Source organism: Pleurodeles waltl, chromosome 3_2 (assembly GCF_031143425.1).
Source record: "Pleurodeles waltl isolate 20211129_DDA chromosome 3_2, aPleWal1.hap1.20221129, whole genome shotgun sequence".
Taxonomy (NCBI): Eukaryota; Metazoa; Chordata; class Amphibia; order Caudata; family Salamandridae; genus Pleurodeles; species Pleurodeles waltl.
Genome location: NC_090441.1, coordinates 51,841,629 through 51,863,155, shown reverse-complemented (window position 1 = coordinate 51,863,155; position 21,527 = coordinate 51,841,629). Strand labels below are relative to the sequence as shown.

Here is a 21,527-nt window from a genome sequence, read left to right as displayed (position 1 = left end):
CCACAACTGAGACCACACATTACCCGCTTGGAAAATAGCTCTCTTGCTGTGCTGTAAAAGAGCAGACTCACTCTGTGCCACATTTCTTTAGAGAGCAATTAGGTTTGGTCAATATCATTCTTTGACACTTGTTAACAGAATCTGTTTTAATGTTCTTATTGTATAATCTAATTACAAATTGCTGAAGCTGACTGAAACTGTTATTTGAAATATCTAGTGGGCAATGAGGGAGCTCAATAAATGTTTTCGTGACAGCCTGAAAATTTTGCCGTGTTTCCCAACCTTTTTTTTTTTTTCCTTTGCCACGACCTAGAAATGCAGATACAGTGTCGCAACCTGTAAATGCATGGAAAAATAAAATACCATCACAAACACTTTTGCCAAGGTTATTAGCATACTACTGGATACGCAGTAGCTTTTGATGTTTCCCAATCCGAAAATCAATGCACAAATTTGAAAGATTTAAGCTGCTAAATGCATAAAGAGCAATTACTTCTACATCAGAATCAACAGTACTTATAGCTATCAACTTCTGGCCTCTTTCACTAGCATGTTTTGCATGTAATAGTTTTCTGGTATCAGCTTCTTCTTGATAACATGGTCTGAGTTCAGATACATTCTAATTTTGGGGAATATTCACCACGTTATCATTCTTTGTCAGTGCTACAATTTTACCCCCGGTATCCGAAGACTCAAAAAGTTAGAAGCCAAGAATTGGAACAAATCATTTTTGTTATCTGCATTTTGTAGGAAACAAAAAAAAAAAAAGTTGCCCATTTTTTGGGAGACTTTGTTGAACCTTTTGCACAATAGTGTGGACCAAAACCGTACCTATTTATTTCTTCCTTTTTCTGATACCCCTCTATGTAACAGTCATATACAACGTCTATTAGTTTGTATGTTCATTACATAAGGCTGGAATATATAGGGGCTGTAGTCTTGAAAATTGTGTACATTGTTGGGTTTTAAGAAATTGATTATTGCTGATCCATCCATAATATCACAAATTGCAGTGTCTGGAATTTTGTCCATGTTATCTACAGCACCTTTACACGTTTCCAAAGGAGATGATGTCAGACTTTGTCCCTTTTCTTAGCAATCCTCCCTCAGAAAGTGATGGGGGATAATCAAGATTCTCAATGGCAAACAATTGCTTTAAATCTCCTTATCTATGTTGGCAAGCAAAATACAGTCTAGTGAAAAGTGAGCAGTCACTTTTTAAGATGGATCCTTTGGGGGTCACTGATTTTGGGACTACCTTATCAAATAGACATAGCTTGTTTCTAGGAATAGGTTCAAAAATAGATTTTTCACAGCGTACCAGGTGTTGTTGAACAAACGTTCCATATTGAGTTCTCCCTACATCATCAGAAATGCACACAGTTTTATTTGCATTATCACTCATGATGAAGTTGAATGCAATATTCATAAGATTTTTGCCGATACCACAGGCATAAGGATTTCTGTTATCATGCGAAAACACTTGTGTAAGTTCCTTAACATCTCTTGCAACACTCCATTTGTAAATGATGTTATCTTCATGGTGAACACAGTTATTTTCATTTTCACTGAATCCCATTTCTTCATTGAATTGCCCCAGTAAGTTGGCAATTACAGGTCCAGACACCATCAGTTTCATCAGTGCACTAGAATTATCAAGAATACCAACTGCCCCGCAGTCTGATTTTATATCCTTGTTACACGGCTCATGCTTCTGATCATGAGATATGCAAGAAAAAGGTCTACCACTTTTACAAGCAACAAAATCAGTTTGAACATTCTTCATAAACATCTGGAATTCTTGTTTTTAGCTTAACTAGCATTTTAATAAACACTGGCGTCCACCTAGCATAGCGGGTGTGGTAAATAACAAACATCCAAGGACAGATCGTTTGCAGGGTCACAATAAGCTTCTTAAAATTTGCTGATCAAATGGTATCCAGAAATTGGAATAGCAGTAATTTGAGTTGAAGTGTAAGTGTAATTTACCAATATTTTCAAATGACCAAACTCTGCAACTCTTTGTGTAATCCGTTCTTTCATTGATATTTGCCCATCAGTAGATACATCAAAAGCCTTCTTTAAAAGTATATACAGTGACGCAACACTAACTTCGTGTATGTATCAGAATCGTTTTACATGAGACCCTTTTAGACATTGTCCTACTTTACCTTCCCTGATAACATTGGCTTCCACTAAAATATCGGCCCAGCCACTACCATCAAGCCAAACTCTTAAAACTGCAAGGGATGATATTTCAGTGTGTAATGCTCCTATCATAACTACCATTTTGTCTTCCCCGTACAATTTTGGATGTAACCACTGGAATTGCTTAGCTGATGAATAGACTGGTTGATCACATGTCACCCCAAGAGTCTGATTAGGATTCATTTTGGCCAGTGTATGCTTTAGTATATAAAAGCAGTGGCGTACCATAGAAAGAGAATTTGTTGACTCATTTAATAAAGGTAGCAATACACTATGGCTTTTTGTGCCAGAACTGCTTCTGTTGGAGTGGAAAGCAGCCCCATCTGGTGTGGTGTATATTGGTTACATTATGGAGACCAAGAGTTTGAATCATCTGCGGCCATTAGTCTGACATAGGTTTATTATAAATAGGAGGCGGCTGGAAGGCATTGATAATACTTACAGGTACATTTGGCTGTTTTTTGTCGTCATACATGGTAACTGCAAATACCACTGTGATGGGGATGAAGTACATTTCTTGGTCCACTCATTCTCTTCATTTTTAAGAAGCAAGATATACCCTGTGCATCTGATTTTTCTCTGTATCAGAGATATGGCTGTTCAGTGAAATGACTGAGTGGATGAAGATGACAAGGGATTGTGATCAATATTGTCTATTGCATCACTAGTGAAAGTGGAGTGTTGAAGGCCTGTTGGACACACTTCCCTGTCATTTCAGAGTTGCTTACATTGTTTGTTATTGTTTCTGACACTTCTCAAACATGCTCATATGACACGCATATGCACAGTTTGTGCAGTTTGTCAACAAATTCCCTTTTTCTAGATTTAGTCTGCACCATTAGTCCAATATAAAGAGGTTGTGGAGTTTAATTATCTTTTTTGTGGCAGATATTTACTTTAGGATTTGCCTTTTTACACTTACTGGTATGATACCAAACAAGTTGTGAGACTGACAAAGCTGCCCTTTTCTTATCATTTACTGTTCTGTCATTTGAAATGTTGCAACCTTCCATAATCATTTGTATTAGATTTAGTATGAGAGTCCCTACTGACTTTTCTTGGTAATTTTTCTCAAACTTCAGCTAAATTCATCTACTTCAAGTGAAAACATTTCTTTTTGAATAATAGCAGCTGCATTGGCCAGGCAGACACCATCCTGAAAAGCATTTGGTTTACAGATACTAAATATATTTTCTCCTATATCATTTTTGAATATTAGAAGAATATCTCTACCTTTTGGTTCAGCTGTAAGTTTTGGTATGAACTCCAGAATCTTTTCTTTTAATTGTGTGTTGTGTACATATTTGTCTGCATTTTCTATATCTAATTTCGTCATATGATGAACTCCGAGTGATTTAATGTTAGATAAAGTAAATACTAGCAAAACTTCAGAATTTTGAAGTGTATCTTCAAGATAGTTTACAATTTCACCTAATACCATGCTTTACATTAATGTCAATTAGTTATCTTCACTTTTTTTTTGTTGTTCTGTATTTGGCGGAGCCGGTAATAAAAACAAACAATACACTTTTTGTGTTATTTCGCTTGGTGAGTACTTTTGAGTCACTTAATGCAACTGCAGCATCTCAAACTTGATTTCTCAGTTCAAGTGTGTGCACATTTCTAAGCTCTGCCACCTGAATCTTCATCACAGAAAAAACACGTATCTTTCAATTCACCAACTGTAAATGAAGCACATGTGCTCCTTGAAGTATTCTCTTGGAAACTGTCCTGAACTAGTTTAGTTTTTTTTGTAAACCTTGCAAGTTTGTTTGTCAAATTTGTTTCCACATGATTTATGGCATTTTCCACAGTTTTCATTTGACAGTTGTTCAACTACATCATGATTTCTTAACAATTTTGTCAAGATTGATGAAAGTTTTTTATTTGTTTTATTTTTATTTCGTCAAAAGCTAGCAGGTCGTCAAGCAAACTTATGTACCCACTTCTCTATCAGAAAGTTTACTATTAGCGGCACACACAAAAATTTCTGGTAACAGCTGACACAATTCACATCTCAATCAATCTCAGTTCCAACATTTCGTGCACTAGATATAAACTCTTCATTAATATTTACAAATTCACATCTTCTTTTGGTAGCCATTTTTACTCATTGACAGTGGTTAATCTTTTCACAATTTCCGAAACCTGCAGCAAAATAAATAGTTTTAGATTACAGGGGCAGTACAACATCTTTTTTTATTTGCATCATAATGTATTAACTTTACTTACTGGTTCCATTTAATTTTGTTTTGCATACTTCGTCAGGGTTCAACTAAAATGCAGAATTTGTACCACTTTTAGCATTCCCGACCAGAAAAATGTGTGAAATGATGTGATGGATGCCTAACTTCAGATTCATAATCGCTATACAAATAATAGCGGTGGCCATTTTCTTTTATGACGTTATACGGGCAAGGTAGCAATATGATTTTTGGGGTGTATATCATCACTCATATTTTACCTCATCATTAAGCACTGTGCAAAGTTTCATGTTGGTATCACATTTTGCACGATTCAAATGCTAAGCTTCCTCACTATTTAGTGGAGCCCTGCCAACCCAGATGGATAACGCTGGGTGTCCAGTGATTTACAGCCACACAACATACATTTCAAATTTAACAGTTATGGAAGACAGTGACTTTGGCAACAAGTTCTTATAGCATACCTATCTTGCCGTAGGGGATGAAAACTGCTTTCTTTAAGAACTGATGCAAATTCTCGGTCAGCATTGTTCTCCCACTCCCTGACTTCCCTTTCCTTTCTGCATCCAGGCTTCTTTCCACTATCTTTCTCTCCCTTTTTCATTGGTGGCAGCCAGGGCTGGACTGGAAACCAAACTCCGCCCTGCCAAACATTTTCAAAGCAGCCCATAGCTGCAGGAGGACGAGATAAGAATGGGGGTCTGTAGTTCATAAGGATTTCATCTACCTCATTTCACTTTAAAAAGTAAAAGCCACATACGCTGCAGCCCATAGGGAAAATGTCCAAGTGGGAGGATGGCTAGTCTGGGCCTGTTGACAGCAGCTATCTTAGTGAGTCACAAATTAATGAAATATCCAAGAAAGAGGTGACTCAAAGAGACTCGCAAAAATATATTTCATCTACAATGTTTCGGCTTGGCTTCCACCTTCCTTAGGTAGAACAAGATTGCGTGCTCACTGTCTTCCCAGCAAACAATCTTGGATTGCCTGAGGAAGGCAGAAGTCAAAGCATGGTAACTGAGATATTTATTCTTTTGTGAGTCCAGCTGATTGAGTCACTTCTTTCTTGGATATTTAAGTTCTTCGACAATTTGTTTTCCCTGACTGGCTGTTGTTTTCTTGTGGCCCTTCATCTCTAGTATGTTTGGGGGGGTGTATAATGATTGCATAAACCAACCACTAAATTTTATTAATTCTGTCCTATAATTCTTAATGATGATACTTTATTTTAAACGTTCCCCACTTTGACTTTGAAACTCTACACATGTGGAATCGCAATTTCCAAAAAGAGAGACAAAGATAATGCAGACATGTCAAGTGCATTTTACGGCCGGCACTCTTTAATGCTGTTCCCTTAAAGGAAGTCAAATTCCTTACTCTGTAGCCTTGGGAAACTGAGGCCAACATAACATTGTCGAAAGGTAGTCATTTTGATACTGTAAAAATTAGTGACTTGCTTTGGCCCTTTAGGGTTTCCATTCCTCTGCAGCCCTAGGAACAGCCACATACAGCATTAAAGTGCTGCAAGTGTTAAGTCTTTGTATATTATAGTGTCCCACGTGGTTTGGATCACAACTGCAGGATGAAGTAGGGCAGAACTATTGCCAGTTCAGTCATAAACAGTTGACAGGTAATTAAATGTTTATGCTCAGTAGTCAAACTTGCTATCTACACAATTAGCCTCTAAGAAATCAAAGCTTCACAGTGGACATTTAATAATGCAAACAGTAGTCCTGTGTAGGGACAAATGGAGTCTAAATATACAAATAACCCTGTTTTTAAAGTTTCCAAAAAGTAAAAAAGTAGGTGTTACCATACATAGTGAAATGACAGCACATGTCTCATTGAAAGGCTTGTTCATGCATAGGGTCAGAAGTGCCTTCTAAAAGATGATCTTGAGAGCTTTACAGGAAGCAAAATCTCAGATAGCTTTTTTTTAATTGCAGTATTAGTGATGTCAGACTCCAGTGATTGATAGAGCCCTCATCACTGAACAGGTGCGTTTATGAATCTAATGAGATGTTGATACAGCTTGGATCAGTGACACTGACCCTCCTAGCTCTGTTATTTTGGGCACTGCTTTTCTCTGTTAACAGATTATGCAATAGCTCTGCCGAGTGACAGACTCACCATGTTTCCTAGCCACCCTTCTCATGTGTACATCTGTAGACTTCCTGAGAGGCTGTCATAAGGTCTGTTGAATATGTTAGTTTGAGTGTCTAGGTAGAACAAATTAACACACTGGTCTGGGGTTGCATTGGTTCTCATTAAGAGGGTTCCTAGCAGACTGCGTTGTCCATTTTGTGGCAGCAAAGAATTTTCCTTGTCATTTATTGCACAAGCATGAGAAAACCTCTTAATAGAATTCATCTAGATTAATCACCAGTGGTTCAATTTTTTTTCAAGCATTTCCATCCATCAATGTTTTGCTGTTTAAGGAGTAAAACCACCACTCGTTTTACTCCTGTATGTCTGAGAATGTGTTGTATATCAAACAATTTTGCCCTGTGAACCATATCCTTTTCTTGATTTTGTGTTGATAGAACACACTCTTTGTGTTCGAAAAGTAGGAATCGGACATTTATTTCTCAGAGTCTTCGCTTCAAAGTAATATATTTGGAAGAGGGTTGGTGATCCCTTCTGATAAATCTTGAGATAGAAATTAATTCCAGAGTTCCTTTTTACGTCTACTTTGGGAAGACCACAAACATTAGATTGTTATACTGCACAGCTTAGTCACAGACTAATCCATCTTTGCGTGTGTTTTTAAATGACTGAAAGTTAGGTACAGTTATACTGAATTGTCTGTTCTGGTCAAAAGTTGTTCCTTCTTTAGTGAGATTGTTGTGTAGTCCACTGTATTATTTTATGAGTTCCTAATGATCTTCTCTGTATTTTTATAGTGTTTAATTAAAGTATTGCATTTCACTTTGAGACAGCTGAGTAATTGTCCTCTATAACAGTGTATGAATAGAATCTAGTTTGATGCTCTCATTTGTGATCATGACTTTCTTCTGAGAAGACTGAGTTCTAGGAGTAAACAGTAGTAATGCTTTGTTGCATTTTGATGATACTACAGGCTACAATTAAATGTGCAAGACTGACGCTACAATTTGTTAAATACTGCAGTGGATCATCTTTAAAACACTTTATTTAATTATTTCCTCTTGAAGCTCTCTGTTTCCAGATGTGGTCAACTGTATGCAAACTGATAACCTGGAGCTGAAAAAACTAGTATACCTCTACCTGATGAACTATGCCAAGAGCCAGCCAGACATGGCCATCATGGCAGTCAACAGTTTTGTCAAGGTAATTATAGCCAATATTTGTCATAGGCCTTACATCTACTGGTCAATTTATGTACTGAGGAAGGATGATGGTATGCATATGATCAAAAGGTAAGGCTCAGTATGGCTATCTTACGGAGCTCTAAATACAACTGGGACACTTCTCATGTTTATAATATGTATATGTTTTGGTATTTCTAAAGCCTGAACCTAACTGGCTAGCAGCTGAACGCTCTATGGGGTAAGCCCCAGTGTGTCACATGGTAGGTGGGGAACTATTGGAAGGAGTGCTAATGCTCAGCTCGTAACGATCATGGAGTGTGGGGGTAGCCCTCTCCCAATGGAGGCGTGTCCAGTCAGATGCATGCCTCCCTCCATAGGACTATCCTGGCCTATAATGGAAGGTTTCCATCCGTTGCAGTGATTAAACACTTGCACTGCACTGATGGCTTTTTTGTGCGGAGTGCTGAAGCCCCTGCTTTCAGTGGTGTCTGTGTAACTGTTCACTTGTCCATTCTTGCCAACTGGTTGGGTTTAGCTATACCGCAGGTATGACTAGATTTTTTTTTTTTTGTTGAGAATAGACCCCAGTATAAGCATGCACTTGTATGCTTGCTCCTCGCCTCCACTAATGTGTCACCAAATGTATGCACCCAAATTCCTGGTCTTTTAACATGTCTTGCATGAGGCATGTATTGATATGTCTGGCCTTTCTTATTTTTGAGCAACGGTGTGCTTCTTTTTCATTACCTTCACTTCCTTGATGTGGTGGGTTTTAATTTCTGCAATAGTTTTATACCTCTCTGACTAGAAAATTATTCATTTCTAAAGTCTGAAATCACTGTAATATATCCAACAAAAAAAATATTAATGTGCCATATAAGTGACTTCAAACAGTCTGTCCTGTTTGTATTGATTGTGTGGCATTACACTGCTAAACAGGCGGCAGTAGGAATTTTTATTTAGTTGACATTGTGGGTAATGATTACATGTTTCCATCCAGATGTTTGTGCACATGTGCCAAATATATATGCCCGTTAGTGGCAACACTGTTTGACTAGAAGGTAAAAAAAAAAAGTCTTTAGACCTAACCTTCTCTTATGGTATCCTAAGGTAGTGGTATCTGAGCAACAGAAACACAATATTTATGCAGATCACCTTAAGCCTCATCACATAGAATACCCACAGCAAGATCCTCTCATCAGTTATACAAATGACATTCTGTTGGTCGCTATGGAGAATGCAGCAGTTTGAGATGGAAAAACCCACACAAATCGTGCAGGGCAAAGAGTATTGACCTCGGCTAGAAATGCCGAATGAGGCGCAGGTCTGCATTTAATTAGGCGATTGAATGGCGCAAGGACTCAAAATAGATACTTTGCTCCCCCTTTTCAATGTATTGGGTTTCGGAGTTGTTTTCGGAATCTCAAGTTTTACCTCGATTCCGAACTTTAAATTTGTAGGGGCTAATAAGCATGCACAAGACAATGATATATCCTTCTGTAGAGAGTGCGAAAATTCGGGGAGATCATTTCTCAGTTTCAAAAGTTTGTTTCGCTGAAAATAAGAACATTAATTGCTTCTATTAAAGGCTTTATGTATCCAGCTAGTACATTTGGCCTGGGTAGCGTATTAGTGAACAGAGTCTGGACGAAGTTGGAAACTCTAGTAATCATTTCACAGCATTGTATGTGCACAAAAGGCGGAGGGCTCTTCATTTTGAATAACATTTTGACTGTTCTTCAATACTGGCTAATAGGACTGATACATCCTTTTGTAATTGGAAGGCTCTTGGTGCATGCTACAAATGCGAAATAGAGCAGAAAGTAGTTTACGTTTGTGAATTCAACCTTTTGAGGACCAATACAGTTGATCTGGACCAACAAGTTACCACATCATCACGGAGGCAAGTACATATTTCCACCAGCTGTCAAGAAATCACAATACCAGCATAGAGACAATTACTGTTGTAATTGAATACAGGGAGCAGAAAAGAAAAACAATGTATTTTGTATCCATCCAGTGATTGCATGCATGCTTCTTGTACAATTGCCATAAGTACTCTAATGGTAATACTTGCTCCGCTCTGGACTTTCTAACCCCATGGACTTTCTAACGTCATGATTTTCGTTTATTTTTTCTATGTTGCTGTTAGACAAAGACTGGTATCTGTTAAAGCTGTTCAACAATCAGGACTTGTGCAGTTTAGAGATCCTTTCTGAATGTTTGGTCCCCACATTCTCTACATCTTTCTGATATTATTTATTTATAAAACTGATTAAAACATGAAAGCTGGCACTCATGAATGAAGGTATTAGTCATCTTTTTTCCTTTTGGGTTCTTCTTCACCTTTGCATATTGAATTATACTATGTGGTATAAGTGGTTGAGACCCCTTTGGGACAGGCCACGCTATACAAATATCTGAATGATGGACGTGTTAGGAATCCATAATAGCATTTCCACAGAGCAATAGTTCATTGACCTAACTAAACTATCTATCTGTCTTTGTCTCTCTATCAATCTGTTAGTGTTGAGTAGCTCTCAACGAATCCACGCTGGTTCACAAATTCAACTGGGTCAGCAGTTTAAATTATCGATCCAAAAGCATCTGTGGCTTTGCACCACAAATGCAAGCCAGCAGCCCCTTTTAATAAAGATCTATGTATTTTAGGACAAATGAAGTGCAGAGCACTCACTTTTCCTTCTCATTCCACTTTAAAAAAAGGAAAGTGTTACATGCTCCCCTGGCAGTTTTTTCCTGCATGTTACTGTTTGCTTTCTGCATTGATTTGGATGGATGCATTTATTTTCAACTTTTTACAGGGCTCAACCTGTCAGTAGGGTATAGTCCAGCCGCCATAGAAGGGTTCCAATGTGTATCCTGTATTACAGAGCCAATCGCCGCTTGCAGAACTCAAGAAATCAATGTCATTCCATTCCTTTTACCTTGCATAGTTTACACCAAGACTTGATCTGAAGCAATATGGTTATTGCGTGTTCTTCCTCTAGGAAGCAGCAGCTGAACTGAGTATTGTATTTTTTTTTCTGACTTGTAGCTTGTCCTGCTTTTCCATTCCTGGAATCTACATAGCATTTTCACATGTGCATTGGATCTTACCTAAGTTATCAACATCCGTTTCATTTTAGTGAGCCTGTGCATTGATTTATTATTATTATTTTTTTAACGGATTTATCTGCATTGTTCTTCGAGCATTTTACTCCCATGTAAATTAAGGTACCTTGGTCTTGGAGGCAAGGAGGTGTTGTAACCTCTGTATGTTTGTTTCCAACTAAATGTGATGTTTAACTTTATCACCCCTTGTTTTTACCTCTTTCTTCCCTTTAGCATGCTCTTCTGAATTGCCCTAACTCTTCTCAAGTTCCAGACACTTGGAGGACTTTGCATTTCTTTTTTGATATGTGCGGTATTTCAGATATTTAAATGGTGATTACTTAAGTGTACTCTGTATGTTACTCTTATGTCTCCATAACACATATGCTGTGGTTACCTCAGTATTGAGTAGAGCGACATCCTCATTGAGGTATTGCACTCAGTGAATTGTTAATCTAGAAGTATTTCTTTTGTGTCATATTCCCTTGTAGTCATCGACTGGGGACTTCTTTCTGCTGATCCTAGCCTGAAATGTGGAAAATTAATGAGTCACAGTGGCATACAATGCTATATGAAACACCAGTTTAAATTGTGTTTCTAGTTAATCTTAAATTGTAGAATATTAATAGCTTGGTGATTTTATTTCAGGATTGCGAAGATCCAAATCCACTAATCCGCGCCCTTGCTGTACGCACTATGGGCTGCATTCGTGTGGATAAGATCACTGAATACTTGTGTGAACCTTTACGCAAGTGCCTGAAAGATGAAGACCCCTACGTGAGGAAAACAGCAGCTGTGTGCGTAGCCAAGCTCCATGACATCAATGCACAAATGGTAGAGGACCAGGGCTTCCTTGACTCCCTAAGAGACCTGATTGCAGACTCCAATCCTATGGTATTGTGAATGTCACCAAAATGTATTGTTTTTATTATGTATTGTTTTCGTGTCTTTAAGCATTCACAAACGGCTGCAAAGTGACATGTTTGTGTTATGAAAAGAACAGACGTCATTTGAATACATTTTTGCTTCCACTCATCCAATGCCCAACTGATCTACCCATATTTAGAAATGAATCAGCAAATTTAGCCCAAGTATGAGTGCCTTGGAGTAAGGAGTTTAGGTTATTATTATTGTTTTTCTCTCTTAGTCCACCTCAAATACTCCCATAAGTGAGCCAACGTATCTTAAACCGCCCCTCCCTGTGTTGTACATGAGCACCATTTCTGACGATGCAGGCATATGAGGGAAGGTTGCTATGCTATGGAAGAGAAGAGTTGGTTTGTGGTGGCACTATCTTTGCTGGGAATTACCACTTTGTAAAGTTCAGAGTTTACATCTTCCCAGATTTTCCGTTTTTTGTTGTTATTCATTTCATTGCTTTTTTTCAGGTCATCACAAAAAGTTGAGTCGTTTTCCTTCCATTCTAAGATCTCCAGTACATTGGTTGTGATCAATTTCTTCTCCTGGTTACATTAAGTGAAATGGATTTAGTGCGGAATTCATTACCATGTGATCTTTGTTAGGTTCCCACCTTACCCGCTCAAATAAGCCAGTTTGTACCTCACGTTTTCGTAAGTGGTATAGAATGACATGAGATGTCCTGTTCCTCACTCAACTCTCAGTAGGAGGGGGTATATATGTAGCTCAACACCCTGTATTTTTTTCCGTGCCTGTTGAACAGCTGACCAATGAGATCCGCCACCATGATGTTTTCCTATCGTAATTGAAGGTAACATGATCAAATGGCATAATCTGAAAAAGAAGTAGGTTGATCAACCCATCATAAGTATAAGAACTAGGGTTCTTGATGCAAAAATGTTGATTTTGTAATGCAGCTAAAATATTTTGTCCAGTAGAGAAATACAGCAATTGTTGCATAGTTTTCATATTAAGTCTTCAATCTTCAGGAGAAATTGGTCCAAACCTCAATTGGTGACCCACCCTATATGACTAATATGGGTGTTATGCAACAGAGGAGCTGTGTTGGACCTTGAACCATACCATATAATGATCATATGACCTATTTATAAATACTGTGAAAGGGAAAACAAATACAATTTGTAATAAGTAATGCAGGTCTGCCCATGTTTTGGTGATTTTACATTACGAGAAGTTTGTCATCTAAAGTGCAGGGAACTGTTGAAGAAGGAAAGCAGGTGGATTGAATCCCTACTGGGATAGTGCATGATAAGCATGCTGGAAAGGATGCTCCACTTAGCTTATTTAAGAGCAAAAAAACAATCAGAAGATGGATACATTGTCACAGACTTTTCGAGGGATGAATACTGCTGTAAGCTGGAACACCAGAAACGTATGTGACACAGAGTTCCAAAAATCAACAAAAGTGTATTGTTTCCCATGGGAAGTTTGAGATCATAATATCTCTGATGTAGACGAACAGTGTCTGTGATAGCTGATATGCAGTAAGCAGCTAACTGCAGGTACGAGTTTGCGACCGCAGGTTCGTCTCGATACCTAAAATCATCCAGACCCTGTGACATTACAGGTTCATGCATATCCTTACAACCAGCCTTTTGTGAAGAATAGTGCTTGAGAGGAGAAGTAAACAGGTGATGAGAATGGGAATTACTCAAGCCAGTGAATCAATGAAAGACCAAATGCTAATGAATTATTACAGTCTAGAGATTGAAATACATATACAAAACTACATTGTACAGTGTTAAAGCATTTACTGATAACTGCAGGAAGAAGACATTTGGGTCCAGAACTTGTATAAAGAGCCTGTTCACAAAAAGTGACCAATATTTGTGCAGCTATTTTTTGGAAAAGGGCTCTGATTTAGCAAACTGGCCTATACACTTGTTTCTTTTTTTGCAGTCACAGTTTTCACAGGTTTGCAGAATGACCTGTTCCGCTGCCTATTCCCCCTGAAGTTGCCAACCAGATTTCTTAATGGGAAGTGGTCCTATGGTTACCGCATCCCTTTCTTGAATGAGTTACCACCTCCTTTGAGAAATCAGTGGTCAGTGACTGTTAACACATACCATACCAGATGGCAATTTGCAAGAAATTTCACACACCTTCCAAATCGCGATTTGGTATGGGGGTCACAAACCCCATTTTATGAGTCAGAACTAGTTTCCTCAATCGTACAATGGGTTTTGTACATAACAAATAGGGATTTTGCTTTTGCAGATTCAGTGTTTTTGCAAATCACAATGTTTTTGATTGCATTCTCCTTTAGATCCTTTAGTACATCTGGCCCTATATTACAATGCTGCTGTTAAATATTAAAAATGGGGGTGATTGTGGCTCATTCAATCTCTCAGATGGCTGATAATGATTATCAAAAGTTTGAAATTAGCTGCAGGGCTTACTCTTCTAATGTTCCTCTAAAAGGTAGACTGTCTGCAGCAGGCAAGCATGTCTTCTGTCTTCCAGTCGTTTAAAGTTTGTTCTGCAAACGGCTGAAACAAACGTTTATGACACAGCCACTCAAAGGCAGTTGAAGAGTGGCATTGCCTCATGCTCAAGCCTTCCACCTTCTCTTCATTGTAATGTAAGTACTGCCCCTCGGATATGCTGGTGGCTGCCCCGTTTCCCAAAGCCCATTGCATTTGCTAATTTACTATGGAGAATTTTTCAATAACTGAGATGGGCCTCTCTCCCTTTCTCTCTGTCTGCCCTCCCTTACTCCCAGCTCCACTAGCAACACCCCTTTTCTGCCTTGCTCCCTTTAGAAGCATTAGGGGCAAAGGCTGGCAGAGATGTTTAATCTCTTTGGAAAAAGGTAGCATCCCAAAGGACTGGAAGCATGCCATCATTCTTCCGCTGTTAAAACAAAATCTAATCTGGATCCAGAGTCAATTGGAAATTACAGACGAGTCTCTTTATTGCCAGGAGTTAGCAAAATTCTAGAGAAATTAATAAATAAAAAGATCATTGATCATCTATAAGCTAACAGCATTATTCACCCCACCCAAATGGGCTTTCGGGTAGGATCTAGTACAGAAGCCTTTTTTTTTTTTTAAGCGCTACGGAGGACCTGAGAATGACCATGGATCATGATAGAATTGCAGCACTAATCCTTTTGGATTTAAGTGCCGCCTTTGACACAGTTTCATATGCTACCCTTTTCCATCGGCTGGATAGAGTAGGTAATACAGGGAAGGCCCAAAGATGACTTGCCTCATTTCTGGAACATCATACCTTCCAAGTCCGTGGAGGAGCAAAATCTCCATCTAGTTATCAGTTGAAGTGTGGTGTACTTCAGGGCTTCTCCTTAAACCCAACCCTTTTTAATATCCATATGCGCCCACTCGGGGATGTCATTGTTTAATTTTGGTTTAAGATGGCAGCCTATGCAGATGACACACAGTTGGTGATCACGCTATTTCCAAATATTGTTGCCTGGGAAGAGTGTTTGAATGTGTGAAAGCTAGCTGCCTAAGGCTCAATGGGGAGAAAACGGAGGTGCTGGGGCACAACACTATACTTTGGGACAAGATTGCATGGCCAACCTCGTTAGGGGATCAACCATCCCCTAAGGAAGAGGTAAAGAGTCTGGGAATGACTCTGGACAAACATCTGACTGTGGCCCAGCACATAAAATAGGTATTGAGCTGTTGTTTTGGCCTCCTGAGAGCGCTTAGGAAGGCGTTAAAGTGGCTCCCAGTGGAATCTGGCAGAGCGGTGGTCCGAGGGGTGATTTAGTCATGCCTTGACTGTGGAAATGTGCTCCACCTAGGGAGTCCCAAAGCAGGCTACAGATTATCCAGAACACCGCAGCTCACATATTGTTGGGAACACTTGCACTTGGACGGTACAATAATAAAATTTGAAATTTGGGGTGGTCAGTCCACTCTCCTCATAGGGCACCTGCATTTTATTTTGTGCTGTTCTGGACTGCCGCCCAGCCCACACATATCTAACCATAAGCGACCTGAGCTGATCAAAAAATTGTCTAGTAAGGGAATATTCTGGAACAGAAATTGTATTTCCCCCACGTTATGGATAAAGCCTGCCTCCATTTCACTATATCAGGGGCATGCGGTCGCACAACTTGGGTAAATTTTTCTAAGCTTCACCGAGGTTAAGTATGTTCTGTGTGGTGCAATGAACTGTACCTGCTAAAACCTTACATTACTAGGCACATTCTTTACACGTAGGCATACTTATTTCCAGTCATTAGTCTCAGAGGGATTGTCACTGTCTTCCTCCCACTGCTTTCTCACCTGAAGTTGTCTTTCTACCTCATCTGCTTTGAGGGCCCTTTACAAATTGGAGACCAACCGTCTGCCCTGTGCCAGGTTCAGCAACAATGACTGCTGAAGCTTCAATAGCGTCTGGAATGTCGATCTGTATATCCCTGGCTGTTTGGGTTAGCTTTACATGTTGCAAAAAGTTGCCTTGCTCAACAGCAAATGTCTCTCAGGCCTCTTGAAACGTGAGGAACATCCCACAAGTGTGTAGTTCTCCTATTGTCCATCCCGTCATCTTCACTGGACCATAGACATACATTGCCTAATACGATTAGTGTTGTAGACTCCATATATCCATACCAGATGCAAATAGTGGCCTCTTTAAGACTTTCTTCACCACTTACTCCCACACACTGCTTAGCAGACAGATTAAATGTAGAAAATAGCAGGATGGTGCCTCCAATCATAAGCAATACTCCCTAAGGGGTTGTTGAGTGTCCCTACCAGTCGCTGCTTCTCCCAGTTTTCCCTCTGTTGGAGCTACTTGATGGCATGCTGTAACTTTGACATACGATACACTTTCATAACACCTAATCCACCTTTATTTGCAATCCTTCTTCAATATTTGCAGTTTCATCCTACTTCCTTACTCCTTTCTGTAGGAAGCTGGCTCTTTATATGGTATACCAAAATTAGGTATATCCAGGGGTTCCCTTACTAGTGGACAGGGGCTTGCTCTAGCAATCCCAAGGTGCTCTTTTAGAAGGGTTGTGTGGTCCAACAGCCTTAGCCTTATCAGAGAGGAGTGTTAGACATCTACAAATAGACACACAGTCAGTAAATGAGACACACAACTTAAGAAGGAAATCCACACCAATTTTCAAAAATAATAAGTATATTTATATATGTTTAGGTACCAGAATCAATATGGGAACCAATCTCCTGGACTTAAGGTGAGTATTGGGCAAAGGGCAGGACCACACCAGGAGGCTCTGGGGCGGCCGGGCGCAGAGGTGTAGTGCGGTGCCTGGTGCCCAGTGTTAGTCAGTGGGCTTTGGTCTGGTTGAAAAAATTATTGGTCCGGTCGAAAAGGTGATGCAGGTGAGGACTGGGGATCCAGTTGAGGGCAACCAACAAGTGAATTGCAATCGTGGGATGGTTGGGGGTGTGGGGACACCTTGTGTCCTCTTCTCCACAGGCCAGGGGCGACGGGTGCTAGAGTGTCTTGAGGGATTGGGTTTCTCCATCAGAACACTTGCGGTTGAGGGGACCTCAGAGCAGAGACTGCAGGCGGTGAGTCCCCAGTGGGCATGTTCAAGGTGGTCTTCATCTCTGGAGGGTTGGGGAACCGCGTTGGCTCAGTTGGTCCACTTGAACTTGGGCAATGCGGTATGGGTGCCGTGGTACTTTTAGGTGTCTGGTGTTAGGCGGGTCGGAGTCCTCGCAGTTTGTCTTGGGGTGCCTGAAAGATGCAGGGCAGGAACTCTGCTGTTCCACAGGAGTTCCTGGGTCTTGGTTGAAGGCAGGCAGTCCTCCCAGGTTTTGGAGGCACAACAGCTGCAGGATGAGATGTCTTTGGCACAGCTCAGCAGGAGGAGGGCTGGATTCAGGTCAGGTGCTTCTTCCTTTGCTTTCGCGGCTCTTCAGTGTTCTTCTTAGGTTAGCAGGAATCTGCCTTCCTTGTGCCAGGGGCTCTACTAAATACTGCATGTAGGGGCGTTTTGGGGAATGTAGTAGCCTATGGGCTACTTACCCTGTGGGGTCACTATACCCCCTATATGACCACTTCCTATGGGAAGTGTGCTTAACCTTGGTCCAGAGTTCCTAAATCTGCCAACATCAAGATGGTAGAATTCTAAAAGTTATGTCCGCATCGGGCATTGCACCTTATGGGTGGGACTGACCTGAGGGGTGGACCCACCTCCCTGAATACTAACTTTTCCGCCTGTCCAGGTGCAAAATGGGCCCTTGGACGGGGGACGGGGGGTCAGCAACTCACCTTTAAATGTAGCTTGATCTGCATACACAGGGCAGTGGGCTCACTGTCATCAGTAAGGGTTTATTATCATGTAGCTGGGGAACTCGTATTGACCAGTCATAGGAAAATGCCATCTTTCTAGCATAGTTACCCCCACTTTTGGCCTGATGTCGGTGTGTTTAGTCTGTAGTTCACTAGGATCCTGCTAATCTGGACCCCAGTGTTTGTGTTCTCTACTTTGCACCCACAGTTGGCATACTGGTGCGCCTATGTTAAGTCCCTAGTATATGGTTCTTGGGTACCCAGGGCATTGGTACACCAGGGTCCCCCATGGGCTGCAGCATGTATTGTGCCATTGATGGGGGCCCATGCAAAGGCTTGGCTTATATCCTTGTCACTGCATTTAGACACTGTAAGACACCCCTCTGGTAGGCCCTTCAGCCCAAGGGCAGGGTGCATGTCCCTAAGTGTGAAGGTACCCGTGCATGAGCAGGGTGCCCCTTCAGACCCCAGGCCCCATTTCCTGGACTCTGTAAGTGCGGAGAAGTCATCTTAGGGTATGTAGTGGACACTGGTCATACGAGTTGTCCAACTACATAATGTCTTCTCCGAACCTAGGCATTTTTGGTACCAAACATGTTGGAATCATGCAACTACACATATTCCAGTATTAGTTGCATGATACCATGTACTGTGGAGGTTCCTTTGAGGATCCCCTAATTCGGCCTGTGTGGCCTTATGGGGTCTAACGGCCAGCCCACGCTGCTGCTGACCGCAGACACCTTTCTGCCCGCCTGCTGGGCAGCCTGGCATAGGCCAGAGAAGCAGAAGAAAGGATTTCCTGCATGGGAGAGGTGTGACCACCACCCCCTGTGTATTAGGTGTCTAAGAGCTGGGGTGGGGTGGCCTCTGAGTGCCACCAGGCTGCTCTGAAGGGAACATTTGGTATCCTCCTTACATAATCCGGTTTGCACCATTTCAGGAACCCCCTCGGTTCCCGCTCTGGTGCAGAACTGCACAAAGGTACAGGGGACTGACCACCTCCCTGTCCAGCTCCTCCCCCAGGGAGGTGCACAGAGCTCTGCCAGATGGCCACTTGATTCTGCCATCTTGGAAACGAGATGGTCAGAGGTCCCTGGAAGCATCTGACTAGTTAGGCCGGGTAGATGACATCCCTGACCCCCTTTGACAAGAGGGCCACTTTAGAGAGTGATCAACCCCCTTTTAGGGTTACTTAAGGGCTCCTCTGTGGGTGGGTCCTCAAGATTCATCAAGCAAGACTCTACAAAGAACTCTTTGCAAGACATCTTCTGCTCCTGGCTCTGGAACCGCTGCAAGTGTGCTTTGGAACCGAAACACGTCTGCTTCTGGTTGGAAGGCTCCCATTGCAACATTGTTTCTCCAGATCCTGTAAGAATTCTGTACCATCCAATGCTGTGCATCCTCCAGGGTCACAAGGACTTGTTTGCACTTCAAAGCACGAAGGAATGAATCTACCTTGGAGTGAAGGAGACACTCCCCTGCATCGGCAGGCACCTCAAGACACCGTCGACTAGCTGGTGGAGTCTGCTGTTCCACGGACATCGAAAGGCTCTGCTTCACAGGTGGTGGGTCTTTGGCTTCCTTTGGGTCCTGCGTGTCTACTGACCAACTTGGGAGACTGTGGCCCCCTGCTCCTGCCACTCGACTGGAACCCCTGTGCACTGTAACTGTTGCAGTTGCCAAGGCTTGTTGACTCTTCCTCCAGGAGATCTTCAGGCATCAAGAAGCCCCAGCCTCCAGCACTCTGCAACTCGAAGATTGGCTCCTGTCCTGCTACTCCTGCGACGTGGGACTTATGTTTTATTGTGCTGCTGAGGCCTCCTTGTGACTCCCTGTGTCCCTCGCCTGTGGGTCACTTATGAGGGCTCCAATGACTTCTGCTGGCCTGCCTGCATGCTCATGGCCAGCCCTGACTCCCCCTCAAGGGTAGAGTCTCCTGGACCTTGCTGATCCCCCAAAACTCAGCAAATACCTCTTCGGCTCCTGCTTGCAGTTGCCAGTGCATGTTGGTGACCTGGCTGGTTACTGACCCTCCTGCAATCCGGCGACCGTCAAAGGACAGCTCATATGTGACTCCTGGGATGTTCTGCTGCTCTTGGACCCCACAGCTGGACTTCTATCTCCAACGACGTGCAGGAACTTCACCTGCACCACTTGGGCACCTCCAAGGGTGCTGGACTCTGTTCCCTTTCTTTTTAGGTACTCCATGTCCGGAATCTGTCTCTGGGTTCCACCAGCCTGGTCCATGGGTCATAAGAGCAGCTGGGCAATCCGAGGCGTCCAATGACTTCAGAGAGAGTCCCTTTTATTCTTTGCATCCAGATCCCCGGGTGTAGGTACTCCTGTTTTCTGGGTATCCTCGGGTGGGAGCCCTCTCAAACCTTCCTCTTGTCTGTTGGTTTCCTCAGGGTCCACTGGGAAGGGTCCTGAATCTCACAAACTCCAACCACTACTTCGTGTCAGGCTATGGGGTGACTGGATAGGTAACTACCTTGTGCCTAGTTGCCGGGGATTCTACCATACGTACCTCTGGTGATTTCATCTACCCCCCCCCCCCCCCAGCCCTGGTAGTGTTCACTTTTTCACATTTCACTTATGTAGTATATGGTTTGCTCCCCCCCCCCCCATAGGGCCTTGTACATTTTATGTTATTTCCTTTGGTTATTTTGTGTATATTGTGTATAGATATTTCAAAGGGGACATATACCAATGCTAGTCTAGTAAAGTGTTGTAATAAAGAATCCTTTATTTTTGTAACACTTTTGTAGTGCTTTCTTGTGATTGAGTTACTGTCTGACTACTGTGGTATAACAAGTGCTTTACAATTCTCCTGGATAAGCTTCAGCTGCTCGCCTCGGCTACCCTTAGAGAGCTTTTGCTATCTGGACACCTATTCACTATCACTAAGGAATGCCTGGACTCACTATACAGTTGTACACCATAAACTGAGCCAGCCTCCTACACCAGGGTCAAGCACATGCACTTAAAATGGCTTCCCTGTTCACTTACTATGTCTGAGAATTAACAAAGGCATAGCAGGGGCATATCTGCTCTTGCAGATATGTCCTCACATGTAATATAATGCACCCCGCCTTAGGGCTATAAGGCCTGCTGTAGGGGTGGCTTACATAAATTGCATGCAGTGTTTAGGGGACATGGCACACAAGCTGTGTGCCATGTTGTGTTTTCACTTTTAGCTGCACCAAGACAAGCAGCCTGCAATAGTAGTCTTCATGAGCTAAGTGAGGGGTCCCTGAGGATCGCACAATACATGCTGCAGCCCTTGGGGACCCTGTTTGGTACCCATGCCCTAGGTACCAAGGGTACCATTTGCTAGGTACTTACAGGGGGGCAAAATGTATTGCCAAATGGGGACAATTGTGCTGTTTTGGGGAAAGAGATCTGGCACTGGGTATCCTAATAGCAAGAACCCAGTGCACTTGCAGTCTTAATTGCAACGGGTACCATGCAAAAAGTGGGGGTGACTATCTCAAAAAGGTCACTTTCCTGCACTCCCAAACCAGTAAGATCA

At 41.8% G+C, this 21,527-nt stretch overlaps 1 protein-coding gene across 4 annotated transcripts in view; it reads left to right on the top strand.

The window, feature by feature from the left end:
• The window catches only part of AP2B1 (adaptor related protein complex 2 subunit beta 1), a 347,393-nt gene that overhangs the window by 34,527 nt on the left and 291,339 nt on the right, over window positions 1–21,527 (top strand). For all 4 annotated transcript variants that reach the window (XM_069226745.1, XM_069226742.1, XM_069226741.1 and 1 more), the window contains 2 exons: window positions 7,586–7,721; window positions 11,462–11,707. In XM_069226745.1, the coding sequence (XP_069082846.1) occupies window positions 7,614–7,721; window positions 11,462–11,707 (354 nt within the window). In that variant the 5' untranslated portion in view covers window positions 7,586–7,613. The remainder of the gene's footprint in view (window positions 1–7,585; window positions 7,722–11,461; window positions 11,708–21,527) is intronic.